The sequence below is a fragment of the Peromyscus maniculatus genome, chromosome 20, assembly GCF_049852395.1.
Source record: "Peromyscus maniculatus bairdii isolate BWxNUB_F1_BW_parent chromosome 20, HU_Pman_BW_mat_3.1, whole genome shotgun sequence".
Taxonomy (NCBI): domain Eukaryota; kingdom Metazoa; phylum Chordata; class Mammalia; order Rodentia; family Cricetidae; genus Peromyscus; species Peromyscus maniculatus.
This window is the reverse complement of record NC_134871.1, coordinates 65,907,464-65,927,406: the sequence shown is the minus strand read 5'-3', so window position 1 is coordinate 65,927,406 and position 19,943 is coordinate 65,907,464. Positions and strand designations below refer to the sequence as shown.

The window sequence follows — 19,943 nt, the reverse complement described above, 5'->3', positions numbered from 1 at the left end:
GACCTGGCACCCTCTTTTGGGTTCTGCAGGTACTGCACTCACATAGTACACAGACACACATGCATGTAAAACACTCATACACATAGAAAAACACACCTCCCCCCAAATATTAGGAGGACCAAATATATATATATCCTGATCACTCAAGAGAGCTAGAAGGTAAAGCACAATTAACCTGCTCAGGTATATACAGATCCCATGAACAAAATCACAAAGCACTGACTGTTGATATGGCCCTCATATTTAACTGTTCTGAATTTGATTCCCCTATTTTATCTGAGCTCACCTTGATCTTGCTGTATCTACAATATAGGCTAGCTATGAAATCAGAAGTAATGTAAGTCTTCTTCAGCCAATTCGTCTAGGAAATTAGGCATCAAGAACCAGAGAATGACAGCAACAGGGCAAGGATGGAGAAGGATGGAGAAGGCTCTTGTCTGGAGCAGGCACACAAGGCAGCAGCTCCTTCTGACAGGGCAGCTGTGCCAATAAGCCCATAAGCAAAGAACTAGAGAAGTCATGCTGCAGAGCCAGCATATTAGCTAGCCATAAAGATGACCATCTTCAAATAAACCTTTAAAAAAAGGGGGGGCTGGAGAGATGGCTCAGAGGTTAAGAGCACTGACTGCTCTTCCAGAGGTCATGAGTTCAATTCCCAGCAACCACACGGTGGCTCACAACCACTTGTAATGAGATCTGGTGCCCTCTTCTGGCCTGTAAGGACACATGCAGACAGAATATTGTATACATAATAAATAAATAAACCTTTTTAAAAAAAAAAAAAAAAAGATGACCATCTTCATTCAAACGATGGAAGAAAGGAGAAATTACCTTGGAGACACCAGATGGCAGGGAAAGTGAAAGATGGATTGCTTTGTCAAATGAACGTAGAGAACTGACCAAACAAACAAACAACCAACAACAAAACCCCAAAACCGATGAATGTGTTCAAATTAAAAAATGATGACTCAGAACAAGCTAGGAGAAAGAAGTATAAAAACCATAGAGAAGGCGAGTTATTAGGTCTGCCCCATAATTAAATATTTCCAAATTAAACAGAACTGAGCCATGGAAGACCATGAAGAATGCCCACATATAGGCACATAAGCTTCTGTGTATGTGCATGTGCACATACATGTCAATTCCTAAGCTCTGGCTGAGTCTAAGGTCTTAGTACTGACATTTAAAAATAATTGGGGGGGGGAGGTATGGATTGGAGAGACAGCTCAGCATGAGTTGCTCTTCTGGAGGACTCAGGTTCAATCCCCAACACTCACATTTGTCTGTAAAACATGACTTTTGTACTGCACATTTGAATTTACCCTTAGCGTTAAATCTTACACACCCACAAGCATATTGAAAGAGAACATATGAAAACACTAACCTGGGCCAGATGCTACATGGGTCTGGGTTTGGACTTGCTCTATAGCTTGTGGCCTAATTTCAGATAAAACTTGATGACTGGAGCTTGGATGTTCGACAAGTTTCACTGCAGCTAGTGCATCAGGGCCAAACATCTGAATGTCCATAGAAACCAGGCACACTAGCATATCTAAGATTAAAGAAGAGGTGTTAGTTAATAGTATTATAAAGCAATGCCAGTCCATGAATCATGGTACATCAGAATTACGTGTGAACTATTAAGAAAAGAGAAGCAGCCCAATCTCTAAAGATAACTTAGTATCTCTGAGGTAGAGACTAGACATCTTTCTTTTTAAGATGTTCCCAAAGTGATTCTGATACATATCCAGATTTGGGGATCACTGATACAGAAAGTGACCTTTTAATTTCCCAATAACAACATCTTCAAGCTAACTCTTTATTATCTTTGATCTAATAATGGCAGAATGTGAACACGGCATGCTTCGGTGAGTCTCTCTAAACTAGCAAGGCTGCAGGGGTGAGCCACGGTGAGAACGTGCAGAACCAGAAGAAAGCTTGTCTGTCTCATTTGGCTTCAGTCACTAAAAATCGTCACTGACGACTGTTTGCAAAGGAAATTTCTGAAGGAGTAAGGCACAGTGGTACTGTTAGTGTAGATCTGATTTATAACAAGAACTACTAAGAGGAACGCGGACCACTGACAGCTACAAAATCATGTCTGTTACACAGTAGATGTTCCTTATCATCTAAGAGGGTAACGTAAAGTTGTATGTGTACGGGGGGAATAACTCTTCAACATTACACCATCAATTCTCAACACCAAAGTTTCCACACAGTACTGTATTGGTTTTCACCAACAAAGAAAATACTTGTGCCGAAGATGTAACTCAGCTGGTAGAGTGTCTGTCTGGTATGCACAAAGCTCTAGGGCTGACCCCCAGCACTGCAAAAAGCAGGTGGTGGTTCACACCTGTACTGCCAGCGCTCGGGGGATGGCTCTGAGGCCAGTCTGGGCTACGTAAGACCCTGTCTCCAAAAGAAAGAGAAATTAAAATGACAAGTGTCGAGTCTGTCTTACCTATGCTCTTTTCCACTTTTGCAATTTTTGTGCAGGCGATATCTCCCATTTCAGTGAGCATGTACAGCACCTCTAGTGTTGAGGTTACAAGCAGCACATCGGGCAGAGTGAGGTGACAAATTATCTCTCTATATGAGTCTTGATCCACATACTCACAAATCAAAACGCCATTATCCTCTGCTTTGCAAAGATTTCCCAAAATTTCCATGCCTGCAAAAACACATACGTTTTTGTTTTTGAAAGAAATGATAGTTTGTTCACATAAAATAATGAAAAAACTGAGTTCTTACCCCTCATCTTTAAAAATCTATCCCTTGACATGAGGCATTTTGTAACAGTATGAAACATCAGATGAGTAGTTTTGAAATCAACAGGGTCCAATAAAAGCTGGAAGAAAGAAAGAACACCATCACTGAGCTATGCTTCTTCCCAAACTATGAGTTTTAAATTTAATAAAAACGAACAAGACAATGTTGTAATGCTTTTAAAAATGTAAGTGATATGAGAACAGTTATCAGTAAACTTGTAGTATCGTTTCAAATGTTTCTTTTTTTCCCCCATAAAAATATGATGCTTCTACACTACCTTTCAGCTACAAATACACATAAGCATTTAAAATCTGGTAAACGTAGGCAGATACAGAATGCAACACTTTCAAATTTGGAAGTAAATGTGGATAAAAACAAAAGCCATGGCAAGGAAATGCCACATGCTTACCTCAGCTGCAATATTTCCTAACGTGTCAAGGCCTAATTGCCTTAATGAAATAAAATGACTATGTGCAGAGAGTAACAGGAAACGAAGACAGGTGCGATTAGCTGCCAAGAGCTTAACATTGCCCTCCTCAAAGGAAAGGTTTCGCAAAATCACTGCAATCTGAAGTACCCGCTGTCCTTCAATGTCATTAATGCCCAGCTTCCGAGGTGGATGAAATAAAGATTCCCAAATCCATTCTCCTGATGTATCTTCTGCAACAGAAAATACACATTTCCCTGAAGCTGCTATTTCACTTCTTGCTATTCTAGAAGTATGTAACAAACTGACTGGTGCTGACGGACTTACCGTGAGCCTTGTTTCTGTCAGAAATGAGGTCACGTACTTCATTGTCATCAACAATGTCTTTCCAAAACTGTAACGAGAAATGCTGATGATTTGAAACAAATATTATATTACTTTGCTAAATCGTACATAATACAAAACTGTATTTCTATTCTGCTTTTCTCAGTTCCTATGGATATTATTATAACCTATGGATTTAAATCTTTGACATAATCACTTGCTTTTCACATAACAACATAAAATCTGTATAGGCCAAGGGTTCTTAATCTGGGTCCATAAAACCTTGTAAGGTATCTGAGAATTTGGATGGGGGAGAAAAATCACATCTTACTATTCACTAAATAAAGTGGTTTCTTCACCTGTAGGTATCATATACACCTGTCGGTATCCCAGTAAGATTAGAAGCCCCTGTGATCTGTCACTCCCAGGAACCACACATGTTTTCAGATGGTCTAACAACTCTGCAAACTGTGGTTTAGGCAGATCAGTTCCTGTAAAAGGCAGGAGGTGTGGACTTCATCTATCAACTGTACAGTATCACAGCATCCACCTTTACAGGCGCTTCTGACACACAGTGTACACTGGTGGAGCAGATAGATGTGTGAGTTGTGCTCCAGTGTTTCCAAACTGTCTGTGAACCTTCAGCAGAAAGATAGGAGTCAAAACCTACAAACTGTTAAGACAATCCTTCAGGCTAAGAACTAATGCCTTTACACTGCTCTAACTTACAAAACTCAAGTTTCTCAACGCCTGTGTCCAGAACTTAAGTCTTAACAGTGGTAGTGGTTCATGCTCGAGTCTAATAGACTAAGATGGGCCGGGCGGTGGTGGTGCACGCCTTTAATCCCAGCACTGGGGAGGCAAAGCCAGGCGCGGATCTCTGTGAGTTCGAGGCCAGCCTGGTCTATAGTGGTCTATAGTGAGTTCCAGGAAAGGCACCAAAACTACACAGAGAAACCCTGTCTCAAAAAAGCAAAAAAAAAAGCAAAAAAAAAAAAAAAAAAAAAAAATCAGACTGAAATGCACACATACATCGAGATAACCGGGGTTTTAGAAACAAAGTTCTTTTGATTTTGAGGCTAGTAGTTGAACAAGGGATTCCAGGCTGCACCAGGCCAGTAAAGGTCTACTGCACACACAGAAGTCTTATGGTATTTGGTAACAACAGAAAAGAACTAAGTTATTAAAGAAACATAATGTTCAATAGCCAATGAAAAAAAGAGCCACAGCAAGTACAGCAAATAATAGGATACCAGATGTAGAAGTCAAAATGATCATGGATAGTAGGTCCAAAGAAATAAAACACTGAATATTTTGGCGAAGAAATGGAAACTAAAAGAAACAAACAGAAATTTTAGAACTCAAAACAATAACTGAGTTTTAAAAATTCAAGGCATGGGTTTAACAACTAACAACAGTCAAAAGTGAAAATAGAAAGTTTGAGTAATAAAGAAACAAAAAGATGACCAGAAAAAAGGCCCATAAGCAACAATATCTTAGTGGGAGGAAAGGAAGAACAAAGTAGCCTGGGTGATAAGTGAAGGGGGTTTTCTAAATAAACTGAAGTCCAAAGCTGCAGAATGAAGAAGTATTATCTCAAAGAAACTGAAAGGGCAGGCATGCCAAACTTCTTAAAAAGAAAAAGAGAGAAACAATCAATGCAGATAGACAAAAAGGGCAAAGAACTTTAAAATGACAGCAGTTTGTGGAACCCAGGAGATTTAGGGAACAGAAAAGTAAAGGAACAATAGATTTTATAGGACTTATGGCCCGATAAGTAACAGAGCAACTGGTACTGGTGTAACCAACCTCCTATCAATCAACATGCATGGGAAGTATTTTCCCCATTGGACAACAGGTGGTACAAGACTATGACCACTGAAATAAGAAATTCGAAGTGGTGGCCCACTGGCCACCCACAGTTCTATTTGTACTTTAGTTTTGGACTAAGACATACAAAATAGAAACTCAAGAAAAAGTGATTGCTAAGATGAGCAGATTGTTTAGGGCTTACCTCAAACCAAGGCAGATAGCATTTGAAAGCCAGTCTCTAGCAATGAAGAAGCAATGTAGAAAAGACGCTCCACAAATCTAGAGAGGGGTACCTGCCTGAGTCTACCACTGAGTACAAAGTTGTACATCGGTATGGTCAAATTCCACATAACAGATAAGAAAGTGGAGATAACACTAAAGAGATACAATAGTTCAGAGAACCAGAGGAAATAGGTAAGCCTAGCTAACTCAACAGAATCCCTACGGAGACTGACCTTGAGTAAGATTAATCCACACATACTACAGTATGAGTCTTCAGCTCCCCCAAAACTCCATGTATTCAAGACGTGGTCCCTACAGAGGGTGGTACTGGGAGGCTGCAGAGCTTTGTGGGATGGGGTCTAGTAAAAGGTTCTTAAATCACTGTGGGCATGCTCCCAAAGGGAACTGCGGTGTCCTGGCTCTTCTGTGATCATCCTTAGTTCCTGGCCACGAGGGAGTGAATTTGCTTCACTATATAGTCTTGTGCAGATGTGTTAAATTACCACGGTATCAAGGTGTGGGAGCCTGTTTTCAGCTTCCTCGTGACTTGACCAAGCAAGTCTGCATAGAGAGGATGATTAGACCACGAGCCTGAGTGCAGGTGTCTGAGATGGTCTGCACTTGGCTGTGCTGGGGGAGGAGGATTTTTGCTTCACCTCCTTGGCGTCTCTATAAATACCCTAGGGCAGAGACAGTCATGGCCCACTGGAATAGGTTCCAGGCCCTCTCGAAGCTATCCTGTATTTTCTGTTTATCTCCACACTCTAAATCCTTCTATCTAATATCTCCTGCTGCTCTCACTCAAGAAAACTCTGGGGAACTGTGGGGTTGGTGGGTAAGCACCCTCCACCAAGGCCACTTGGTCATAAGTATGTCTAAAACTGTAAACTAAAATAACCCTGGTTCCTTACAAAGTCATTATCTCCAGGGCCTCACACATGCTAGGAATTCTATTCTACCACAGTTGTACCTGAGGTAGAGATGCTGTTGTAGGGATACAAAGCTGACTGTTAACAACAAAACAAACAAAACCTTGCTGCAACAAAGCTAAAACTAATGTAATTATAGAGATGAACCAACTAAGAGCTAACAGCCTGCGAGAAGAAAATTAAAATTTTCTAAAAGACACCAAAATGCAGACTTTGTGATATAACAGGCACAAATATCTGCAGCTAAAAAAATTTACTAGACACTAGAAACTAGGAAACCTGACTCATTACCAACACCAAAATAAACCAAAAACAAAATCCACCACCAACGAAACAAAGAACAATTTCAGTAAGACTAGTTCTCAAGCAAGAAAGATTAAAGAATAGACAAGGGCTTAAAAAAAATCTATCTTAACAAATACACTTGAGGATTTAAAAAGAAAAAATGAACATGATAAGGAAAAAAATGGATAATAAAAACAGAACCAAATGAAAACTTTTAAACTGAGCTGGAGAGATGGCTCAGTGGTTAAGAGCACTGGCTGCTCTTCCAGAGGACCAGGTTCGATTCAAGCATCCATTTAGTGGCTCACAACCGTAATAACTCTGGTCCCCAGGAATTGGCGGCCTCTTCATAGGCACTATACACACACACACACACACACACACACACACACACACACACACACACACACACACACGGTGCACAGAGATAACATTCAAGCAAACACTCATATCCATAAAAATAATCTCAAATAAAAAAATTAAAATTTAAAAATGAAAACAAATTACAAGATTGTCTCATCTTGAGAAGATAAAAACGTGACAAAAATACCATCTATAGGGGATAAAAAATTGAAAAACCAGAATAGGACATTAGATGTATGAAACAACATATGCATTAATGTTGCCCAATAAAATCTGAGAATGAAAATACCTTGAGAGTTGTCAAAAAACGTGCCAAATTTAACATAAAATATCAAACCATAGATTCACAAAGCTAAACGAGCAATGGCGAAGGCATGTAATGAAAAATATAAGGCACAACCAACTAGATTAAAAAATCAGTAACAAAGAAAACTTCTCAAAGGCAGTGAAAGAGAAATTACACCTAGAAGAAAAAAAAAAAACAAAGTTGACCGACTTCTGAAGAATAATGTAAGCAATCAAGTATCATCTTCAAAGGACTAAGACAAGACCCCAAAGTCTACATATTTCATACACACACACACACACACACACACACACACACACACACACACACACACCCCTCTTAAATGTGGAAGCACAACCAAAATTTTAATAAAAGTTGGGAGGTCAAATTCCATTCCATCATTAACATCATGAAATACCCAGGTTGGAACATGGTGATTTAAAGACAGAAATTGCATTCTGTGGAGAGGAAGAAATCAAGATCCAGCCACAAGCTATCACAAAGAAACACTGAATTTGAAGAAGGCAAACTGTGGCACAACATCAGCCATAAGAAAGCTGTTGTGACCACACTAGCATCAGACAATGTCGAATTCAAGGCAAGAGATATTAGCAGACGTGCTCCGAAGCATTTCATAACGGCACAAAGAACCCATCAGGAAAACCTAACGATTGTAAATAAAGGTGTGATTAATAACAGAAGTTCGAATACATGAAGCAAAAACTGACAGAACTGAAAACAGATATAAACATTTATATCATGGTTTGCAACTTCATTACTTCATTTCTCAGTGAGTCATAGAATAACAGTTATTAATACACAGCATGTCCAACATAGCAGGATAGACAAAACTTTAAGGCTCACAGGCCCACTAATGAATAAAGACCATATACTAGATCATAAAACAAATCTTTAGAAATGTAAAAGGCCTGAATAATAAAGAACATGTCCTTTAAAAATAACAGAATTTGACTGGAAATCAGTATGACTGATGATGATAAAAAACCATTAGGAAAATCTATTTTGTAGAAATTAAAAGCATTCTTCTATGATACTTAGGCATCAAAACTCATCAGGAAAACCAGAAATGATCTTGACCTAAATAATAGTGAGAAGTGAATATAAAAGGGAGGGAGGTGTGACTAAAGCAGACTGCAGAATGCAGTGCACAGCATATGAAGATATTAGATAATAAAGACTTAAACAGATAATCTAAAAAGGAACAAGTTAACTTATACAGTGTTAATAACAATTGTACATAGAAAGGGAATAGTTCTAGGGTCCCTGCATTATTCAAGAAGTGGTTAAAAACAATTTAAATGAATTAATATGCAAATTGCTCTAGAATAAATAATGAGGTAACAGAAAAAGGGCATACAACTTCAAATTATTAGTGAATAAAAATTTAGACAATTAACAGTACTTAGAGCTGGATGTGGTACCTGTCTATCCTATCACAAACAAGGTGATTGCAACAATGTACTGGGGAGGCTGAGACTAGATTCTGAGTTTGAAGCTAGTCTGAACCTACTATAAAACACACACACACACACACACACACACACACACACACACACACACACACACCATCATCAATATTCATTCCTGGGGTAAGACCCAACAAAACCAAAACAAACTATAAATTCAAGAAGCTACCAGGAATAAGGTAAACTGAAAAAAAAAATAACAAAGTTATTTGGTTTCGTCTGGGAACCAAAAAAAATCCCCTTATAAATAAGTTAGAATAGCGAAAGGGAAATGAGGAAATATTTTTAAACTGAATTGCAATAAAACAAGACATCACAAATATGTATTGCAAAGTTAAAACTGCACTTAAAGGGTGCTTCATTGCCTTGAATGTATTACAGTGTATACATTAGGAAACCAACCATTAAACCTGACCTTGTTAGAAAGGTACAACATACTAAAGTCAAGGAAAACAGCATAAAGAAAGCTGTATGAACAGTGGAAAATAAATGTAAAGAATAGCAATAGTAGGCTTCATCAAATCTCCAAACATTTATGTCTGTTTGCACATGATTAGCAATTACACTACTCCTACTGTGACTGTATGTATAAAGAAATACTTTGTGTAACTTAAAACTTCAGCATCAACTTTCCTGAACTAAGGAAATTATCTAATTCTATAGACAGCGGGTATGGTTTTTGGGGATTGAGTAAGAATATGAGATGGGATCTTTGTTTAGTTGTGGACAAGGAGTTAGGAATGTAGCTCTATCATTTCTGGTAAGAAATTTACAGGCTTAATATTCTCAGTATCTCTGAGGTTTGGGTTTAAAAAGCATGCCCTGAGTAAGCTATTCACTACTGGCTTGCTCTTCAGTTTCCACAGCCTTGGTTTCTATCGGAGTCAGTGGGCACTAACACAGTGATTTCAGAACAGTATTTGCATTTAAATGTCTTGTAAATGTAATATGGTAGCATCAGTAAATGAAATAAAGAAATAAATGAAACAAGGGACTAACCATGTGAGTCATTAACACTTGGCTCACAAGTTTTCCTAGGGTTATCAAGTGTGGTGGTTTGAATAAGAATGGCCTTCATAGGCCCATATATTTTAACATTTAGTTATCAGGGAGTGGCACTATTTGAAGGACTAGGAGGTGTGGTCTTATTGGAGGAAGTATGTCACTGGGGGTGGGCTTTAAGGTTTTAAAAGCGCATGCCAAGCCCAGAGTCTCTCTCTCTGCCTACAGATCAGGGTGTAGTTCTCAACTCTTGCTCCAGAGCCACGCATGCTGCCATACTCCCTGTCATTATACAGGACTAGACCTCTGAACCTGTAAGCAAACCCCCAATTAAATGCTCTCTTATTATAGTTGCCATGGTCATGGTGTCTCTTTACTGCAATAGAACAGTGACTAAGATACCAGGTATATGTGTAGTACATAAACTACATCTAAACGAAATAAATTTATTTAAAGATATTTTTAAATACATACATGTTTAAATTATTAAAAGAAAAAAAGAATATAAAAAGATATTAAGTGTATGAAAGTTCCAAAGACTTTTAAAAAATCAAAATTACAAAAAAGAAAACTTAGAAATTAAAAAATGGTCTCTAAAATAAAAATGTAACCAATGGGTCAAATGATAGACACAACTAGGAAAGGATTAAGTAAGCTGAGAAACAAGTAACAAGTAACTAGCAAAGGGTTAAGTAAGCTGAACAACAAGTAACAAACAAACAAACAAACAACAAAACCATCTAGCGCTAGGGTTCCCTTAAATCCAGAACCTAGGAGGCAGAGGCAGGGGGATTTCTATGAGCTTTGAGCCTGGTCTATGGAGGGAATTCTAGCCAGCAAGGGCTGCATAATAGAGCCTGTCTCAAAAGATAAAACAAACAAACAAAAAGACTCCAAAAGTTCAATTATGGGATTCCAGAAGTCAAGGAAACATATCTTGTTACATCAAAGAGATGATTCAAATTAATAAAAAAAAAAGTCAGAAAAGAAAGGAAGAAAGCAAAAGAGCAACAATAAAATAAAAATACAATTCTATGACTAGAATTTGGTAAAACAAAGATAAAAATGCAGAATTATTTGAATACAGTGTCTGCACTAACAGCCCTATTCAATCGGGGTGTTTTTTTTTTTTTATAATATGCAAAAAACACAGATTCAGAAGGGAAAGGAGATCTGCACGCAACAGTAGGGACCAACAAAGCACATGAAAAGCCTACTTTCTAAGGCTTGAAACTATACTGAAGTATGAAATTAGAGACGGCATAACTTTACAAGTAGGCCCTGAATAATAAAAGACAAGTGAGTATTTTAGAAATATATTGGAATATTTATTTTTAAAACTTTATTTATAATTTTTTAGATATATGAATGTTTTGTCTGCTTCTATGCATGAGTATCATGTGTGTGCCTAGTGGCCAAGGAAGATCCCCGGGAACTAGAGTTATGGCTGGTTGTGAGACACCATGTGGTTGCTGGGAATCAAATCCAGATCCTCTACAACAGCAACAAGTGCTTTTAACTGCAGAACCACCTCTCCAGATGAGAAATTCAGTGACATACCGAAGCGCTAAATAGACCAATCGACAGGACAGGGTCCAGAAATCAACCCATACATATACAATCATCAAATTCACGAAAATAGGTGAAATTGCAATGAAATGAGGAAAACCATAGCAAGTACAGGAAAATGAACCAATTGGTAACTTACACACAAATGCTATACGAACTGTCTATGTAAATAGGAAAGGTCATATAGAAAAAACTAGAATGTCTTTGTGACATAAAAGCAGGCATAATTTTGTAAAAAGGACACACACAAAAGTTAAAGCAAGAACTGGATGAGCTGGACTACACTAGTATTAAGTCACCATGTAGAGCTCACAGAGGAGGCTCACACACAACATCTCAGTGCTGGGGAGCCTGGGAGAGGATACAAGTGTAAGGTCAGCCTGCTTTCTACACTAAGTTCTAGGAAGTCGGGCTAGAGTAGCCAACCAGTCAGAGAAATAAACCTTCCACCAAAGAATACCTTTAAAAAAAAAAAAAAGCAGCCAGGCGGTGGTGGCACACGCCTTTAATCCCAGCACTCGGGAGGCAGAGCCAGGCGGATCTCTGTGAGTTCGAGGCCAGCCTGGTCTCCAAAGCGAGTTCCAGGAAAGGCGCAAAGCTACACAGAGAAACCCTGTCTCAAAAAAAACAAAACAAAACAAAACAAAAAAAAAAAAAAAAAAAAAAAAAGAAAAGAAAAGAAAAGCAACAAACAAGATATTATCAAAACATATATTTTAAAAGGAACTTTACCAGGGAACATACAGACCTCTAAAAATCAGTAACGTTAATAATCTCTATTTAAAAATGAACAAAATAAGGACACTACCCCAAATAAACTATCCAAATAGCCTAAGGCCTTTTAATATTTACCAGTCATCAAGGGGAAAGTAGAAATTAAAAGTCAGACAGAGTGACACCATATATTCACCAGAATGGATAAAATCAGAGACCAACAATACGAAACTCTGACAACAATGAACAACTGAAACCCTGACTTATTGATGTTGAAAATCATACAATTATTCTGATATCCTATCTGGCAGGACCTAACAATAGAATATATGGCCCTTGTAAGATAGCAATTCTACTTGCAGGTGTACCACCCAATACATGTACAAAATAAAATTTCCTGAAACTCCAAATCCTTGGAGTTTGAAACTTTAAATATTTTCTGCTATTATTACATATTTGTCACTTCAGAAATGAACTAAAGAACAAAGAAATTTCATTTCTGTTCACTAGAGACCTTAAAAGAGTTTTCATTCGCCGGGAGGTTGGTGGCGCACGCCTTTAATCCCAGCACTTGGGAGGCAGAGCCAGGTGGATCTCTGTGAGTTCGAGGCCAGCCTGGTCTCCAAAGCGAGTTCCAGGAAAGGCGCAAAGCTGCACAGAGAAACCCTGTCTTGAAAAACCAAAAAAAAAAAAAAAAAAAAAAAAAAAAAGTTTTCATTCAATCACAACCTCTAAACATGCATGTACACAATTCTGCCAAAGATAAAGTAGTAGTATGCAACACGCACACAAAGCCAGCAACCACTGACTCCAAGTTGTCGTCAGCATGTCAATTTGTGAATTACCTTAACAAAGTCTCTATCAGTCTTCTCTCTCCATTCTTCTCCAAAGACAGTAGAGAATGATCCTAAAGCTAAAAGAACAAATAGTACAAATGTAATCAATTAATCCTTAATTCTTAATATTATGTAGCTTTGAAAAACAATAAAACTACATTTCAATACATCATATTTGCTAAAAAGCATTTCATAATAAACTACAGTTCTAGACACTTGTGGACTGTAGTAAATGACAATCTTTTACATACAGCTTCAAACATTTTATGTCTCTACACTAAAAATATACAACTCTAGCCTGGAGATGCCTTACTGGTAGAGCACAGATGAGGCCCAGAATTTGATCCCTAGCAACACAAAACAAAATGTTTTTTTTTTTTTTAAGTGGCTAAAAAGATGGCTTGGATGTCAAGACTATGTTATTGCTTTTCCAGAGGGCCCAAATTTGGTTCTGGGCACCCTTCTAGGCTGGCTCACAACCACCTATAAGTACAGGCCAGGGGAATCAGACTTCCTTTTCCGGCCTCTGTGGACACTGCTTTGTGTGCACATACACCACACACACATCCCTAGATATAATTAAATGTAACTCTTTAAAAACATGCCCAAATTAAAAAAAAAAAAAAAAAAAAGAAATTATACACACAGTAAAGAAAAAGTGTCCCAATACAAGCTTCCTGTTATAGGGAAGAAGACACAATAAAGAGCTAAGTAGATACCACTGTTATGGAGTGCCAGGCTGTCCACACTGAAAATCCCCATACTTATTTCAGAAATGATTATATGATTCATACTTTAAAAAACATAGAGCAGCCGGGCAGTGGTGGCACACACCTTTAATCTCAGCGCTTGGGAGGCAGAGCCAGGTGGATCTCTGTGAGTTTGAGGCCAGCCTGGTCTACAGAGGACAGGCACCAAAACTACACAGAGAAACACTGTCTCAAAAAAAACCAAACCAAACCAAACAAACAAAAAACACAGAGCAAGACATTTGTTATAAACAATGCCAGTTTAAAAAAAAATGCCTATGAGGAAAATTCTCTAAGATAATTTTGTTAAATTGATACATGAGCAAATATGATTACACTGTGTGTGTAAGTGTGTGTGTGTGTGTGTGTGTGTGTGTGTGTGTGTGTGTGTGTCTCACACTGGGTCATCCTCACCTTCCACTTGTTTGACCAGCTTCTTTGGCCCCCGCCACCCTCCTTGCCACAGGAGGGCTGGCTGCAGATGTGTATTGCCATGCACTCACCTGAGGTGGGTTCTGGGAACCCCAACTCAGGCCCATGTTTGGCAAGTGCTTTGGTCACTGAGCCATCTTCCAGGACCTACAGCACTCAGGTTGTTAGTGCTTTGTATTTATCTTAACAGCTTTTGGAGACAGGTCTCACTTTGCAGCCGTGGCTGAACTTAAGCTGAGAGAGCCAACTGCCTCAGCCTCCACCTCAGAAGTGCCACCACGCCCAGAGGAAAGCACTGTCTTAGCTGTTGAGATGACAGTGTCTGTTAAAATGAACATTCTAGAACAAAGAACTACAAGTACAATGTGCTTACAGAATGTGAGAAGATACACTGGACATGAGAATGCCATGTCTTTATATATCAAAACTGATTGAATCACTTCTATGCTATGCATTATAATTCACTATTTACACATATTCCATTCAATGGCTAGATAGTAAGACTTATACTAATATTATTCTGATGTGAAAACAAACATTCTTTATAAAGCTTTTGTTTTAAGGTTTCAAAAAAGGGATAAACAACTTCAAATTCCATTCTATATTAAGTGCCGAGTCGAATTTGAAAGAACAAAATAAAATATCACAACAACAACAACAACAAAAAAAAACCCATGAAAATGAGATGGAAATCTACCAAATTCAGATATTTAAGTTACAACAAAAATAACAACCTTTGTTCCTTCCTCATAACTGAAAATACTTCAAGCAAAGGCAGAAGCTAATTTTTATGTATACTTACACTATTGTTAATTTTCCTCACATAAAATAAGTCTATGGCAAATTCCCAACACTATTAACTAAATAATCCCAAATACAATAGTTTGCAAAGCCTGTAACTTGATACAAATCAAAATACACTAAAAGGAATTTATTTGCAAATAATTGGCTACTTAAAGGTAAAAATAAAAACCACAAATCTCTAAAACACTATAATACGTTCTCTCACAAACTGTGTGCTTCCCTGACAGTTTTCACTTGGAAACCGTGAAAAGGCTTTAACCCTTTTCCAGCACCACATCTGAAGTTGGTTAAAACTTACTGTCATCAAACACCCCAGCATTAGCAAGTAGTAAGGTGATGATTTTGGGGTCCTTCTCCAGCTGCATGGCGTGCTTGCTTTCATTGGATAGGAGCGTGCACACATTAATAGCGAAGTCCACCTCGTTCGGGAGTCCGGATAACAGTGAAAGCACCAGTTTATTATAATCATTTGGCGAGTTAAAATCCATAGATAACCCATAACTTTGACGTAGATAATCTAGGAAAAGGAAAACCACAACAAAACAAGAATAAAAACTGTAAGTTAGCCATGGGTGAGCTACCTGTGGCTGTTCTCTCCTGAGTACAACAGACCCATCCCTTCCCTTCTCTTTCTTCCGCCTTAGACTGTAAGTCTATTAAAGGTGTCCAAGTTCCTTGATTTTTCAGGCTTATTGTTTAAAATTACCTTTTTAAGTTTTTGTTTTGTTTTGTTTTTTTGTCCCCCCACCTCCAGAGACAGGGTTTCTCTGTGTAACAGTCCTGGCTGTCCTGGAACTCGCTTTATAGAACAGGCTGGCCTCGAACTCACAGAGATACGCTGCCTCTACCTCCCAAGTGCTGGGTTAAAGGCGTGTGCCACCACTACCCGACATGTTTTGAAATATTAAAATGTAAAAATATACTTACCTTCTTGAACATCACTGACAAAACCATAGCAAATAATTATTTCATTGGATTTACTGAGATTAGCAGTAAAAGCAATAGTTTTAAGCATTAGAATCCTACAAATTTTATATATATATATATATATATCTTTCCAACTGCAACCATTGACACAACAATTCTGCACTTTTGCTGCAATTCCACACCATCACTATTATACCAATGAGCTTATATTTTGTTCCTTGGTTCTGCTTTATTTCAAAATATCAGATATGTGGAATTACATAACACATAGGCCTTAGTGTTTATTTTCTTTAATTTAACAAAGTACTTTTGAGATCCATATTGACATGTGAATCAGTAATCCATTCCTTTCTAGACATAGTACACATCACGCCCAAATGAGGGGAATTTTTACTGTTCCTAGTATACCCACCCACAAATAGGGGCTGCTGTGAAGACCCCTGTGGAGGACTTCTGGGAGAACCCACCCATTTTGTTGGCGAAACATCTAGAGGTACAAGTGCTGGGTCACGTGCAAACTGAATGCTTACCTCCCTGAAAAACTGCAAAGCCATTGTTCCCAGCGGCCGCAGCCCTCTGCGTTCTCATCTGCAGTACACTAGAATTCCTCGTGCTCATATCGTTACCAGCACTTATCATAAGTAGTAAATATCTTGAAGAAGAATCATTTATTCAATATTTTTTCCCCCAAAATTCCCAGTTAGTGAGTGGCTTGTGTTCTTTTTGTGTTTCTCTGGCTATCCTGGAACTAGCTCTGTAGATCACCAGGCTGGCCTTGAACTCACAGAGATCCACATGTCTCTGCCTCCTGTATGCTGGGATTAAAGGCGTGCGCCATCACTGCCCAGCTGGTTTATGTTCTTATTGTTTCAAAGAGAAGTTTTAATTATGATGAAATTTAATTTGTACATTTTTATTTTTATGTTTCATGTTTTTGTGACTAAAGGAAAATAACATGATTTTCGGTGAGAGACTTGATTCTAAAACATCCATTTAACAAAACTTTGAGGGTAAGGCACACAGGGCAAACAGAGTACACACAGTATGTCTAGGCCTTGGCAGCCATGACGCAAGACAAATATCCTAAGACAATTTTTTCAAATAAAGCTGTCACTAGTTGAAGAAAATAAGAATTGAAAAATGTTCAGATCAAATATTTCAGAATACTTCAGAACTATGTGGATTCTTAAAAGTGTAAAATAATAGTAACAACAAACTCTAAATCCTCTCTATAAAACACAAGTAAAAATCTTCTGTTACATATTTGACAGAAAAAATAATTTCTGAGGGGTAGGTTTGAGATGTGCTGCCCCAACTGGTTCTGACCTGACATTCCTCTTGCTTGAGGCTCCCAAATGCTAAGATTACATGTGTGCTTCCATATGTGGCTCAACATCAGCATCTGAACAGATACTTCTTCAACTCTAAAATATTCTAGGAATATCACTAATAATCGTGAGGTACGTAACAGAGTTACAATGACTGAGACCCTTTGAAACCATGTCACTGACTTTTAACATTGAATAATACACAGCAGAGCTTGTGGCACAAACAGGAGGACCTGATTTCAAGCTCCCTGCATCAAAACAAAACAGCCATGGTGTCATATTACTGCAATCCTGCACTGTGAAGGCAGAGACTAGAGGATCCGTGGAGCTTGCTGGCCAGCTAGTCTTGTTCACTATGAGCTCAGGTTCAGTCAGAAATCCTGTATCAAAAATCCAGGTGGAAAGTGACTAAGGAAAACACCCAGTGACAACTTCTAGCCTAGACTCACACACAAGCTTATTTTCTCACGATTTTGATGAATGGAATTTCTTAAATACCTTAAAGAGTAGACAAATATTTAAGGATACAGGAGCAGAGTTTGATGTTTCTATATTGCAACAGTTACTGATGATGGTAAGTCAAGTTATACATTCCCTGAAAGGAAATAAACCTGGAACTCACACTATATTAAGTTAATATAATCTTGGAATTATTTGTTACTGAAGAATAAGAATCTACAAACTGTTACCAATTAACTTTGCTAATTATACAAGAGACTAATACAAAGTATCTTTTAATCCTATTAGGTTTGGTAAAGATTCCTACAGAGAATGTATAACAAAATACAAGACATTAGATCCAGATGGGGGCTAGCAAGATGGCTCAGCAGGTAGAGGTTCTTATTACCAAGCCTGACCACTTGAGTTTGGATTACTGGATTGCACGTGATGGAGAGAACTGACTGTCTCCGATATCATCTAAACTCCACATCTGCCATGGCAAACCCCTTTCAAAGACAGACAGATAGACAGAAGAGAAAATGAGTGGTGCACATCCATAACCCCAAGTCCCTGGAACCCTGGGACAGAAGGCCTATTTCAGTCCATGTGTTTCAAACCAACCCAGGCAACTACTAAAATGTAATGTCATTAACAAAACAATACTCCACAGGTCTTGAAGTCTTCCTTTCCCTTGCCCTACAAGCTATGTTGTTTCAGAATGAGATTGGCAATTGATTTTTAAGAATCTTGATTTAAAATTTACTGAAGTGCATCACTGTTAACAAATTAAATTTGAGGCAACCAATTCTTTGTTTTCAATTTGGAGAAAAGAAAGGACTCCTCCTAGCAGGTTGTTTATGTCTCTTGCAGGGATTCTGTGGGATATTCTTCCTATTAACGTTGGCAGTGACTATAATTGCAGTCCAAATGTCTGTTAGATTATGGAACATTTAATCAACAATCAATGTAACACTGACTAGCGCTAAAACAGTAGTCCTATTAATTTTAATGGGCTGTTGTCTGTATGTTTTCACATTACACATTACAGTTAGAAAAGAGCGGGGTATGCAGTCAGTGAACACTTGTCTAACACTCAGAAAGCCCTTCCTGGGTTTGCTCCTTAGCAACCTTCACCCACATAAACCTTAAAAATCTATGCATAATTCAAACAAAAATATTGATATCAGTGTTAAATAATCCAAATGCTCAAAACAGAAACTTCTCAACATTTTCTACAATTTAAAGAGACTGGGAGAAGAGTCAATAACCTCTGGAAACTCAGACACCCGTTCCCTTAATATGACAGTCATGTATGGGTATGCATGTGGCAAGTGGAGGCCTGAGGCTGATGTTACGAATCTTCTCCATCATTCTTCTACCTTAGTCATCCAGGAAGAGTCTTTCAGTCAAACCCAGAGCTTGTCCACATGGCTAGAGAGCCCATCTCTGTCTACCAATGCTGGGAGTGTCATGCACTCATGTGGGTTCTGGGGACCCAAGCTCTGGCCTTCGTGACTGTACGGCAAGCACTTTCACCCCCGAGTCACCGTCCCACCCCAACTCTATTTTAAGAGAAGGCCTTGTGACATAGACAGACAGGCTTCCAACTCAGTGCCATCCTCACTTGGCCTGCTGGAGTTCTGGTATGTGCTAGCACATCTGGGATTGATTATGAATACTGGAAAAGGGATCCAGCCCTAAATAAAATTTTTGAATTCCTCAGCCCTAAATAAAATTTTTGAAACAGTCTTAATTAATCATTAGGTAATTCCATTTTGGAATATATTTCTCTCTCTCTCTCTCTCTCTCTCTCTCTCTCTCTCTCTCTCTCTCTCTCTCTCTCTCTCTCTCTCTCTCACACACACACACACACACACACACACACACCAAACAAAAACATAATGGAATTTTACTCAACTTTCCTACTGACAACTTAAAAAGAATCATCAGTGAAGGGCTTTCATATTGATGATAATCATGATCATTTATTTGTATAATATCACCACGAAGTTGCAATCTCTATTTCAATAAAAATAAAAAGCGCTTTAAAATTCATAAACGTTGCTCTGAAACACCATCTCTTTTCAGTGTGAAGTAGGTATTTTGCAATCTGAAGAGAAAGCTCTTCGTTCCTTCCTTCCTAAGAATCCCTTTGTCAACTATGATACATCTAAGACACAACTATCCAGATTCCCATTACAACAAAGCAGATACTGCTGTGGAATATTCCTTTACAT

The 19,943-nt window shown here is 38.3% G+C and overlaps 1 protein-coding gene across 3 annotated transcripts in view; it reads right to left on the bottom strand.

Moving 5' to 3' along the window:
• The window catches only part of Arid2 (AT-rich interaction domain 2), a 145,141-nt gene that overhangs the window by 51,701 nt on the left and 73,497 nt on the right, over positions 1 to 19,943 (bottom strand). For 2 of the 3 annotated variants that reach the window (XM_006974330.4, XM_076556672.1), the window contains 7 exons: positions 15,309 to 15,527; positions 13,035 to 13,102; positions 3,524 to 3,590; positions 3,179 to 3,429; positions 2,752 to 2,848; positions 2,462 to 2,671; positions 1,385 to 1,552 (listed from right to left, as the gene is read on the bottom strand). In XM_006974330.4, coding sequence (XP_006974392.1) covers positions 1,385 to 1,552; positions 2,462 to 2,671; positions 2,752 to 2,848; positions 3,179 to 3,429; positions 3,524 to 3,590; positions 13,035 to 13,102; positions 15,309 to 15,527 — 1,080 coding nt within the window. Of the gene's footprint in view, positions 1 to 1,384; positions 1,553 to 2,461; positions 2,672 to 2,751; positions 2,849 to 3,178; positions 3,430 to 3,523; positions 3,591 to 13,034; positions 13,103 to 14,188; positions 14,531 to 15,308; positions 15,528 to 19,943 lie in introns of those variants that run through there. The other variant, XM_042264586.2, reaches the window with a different exon arrangement.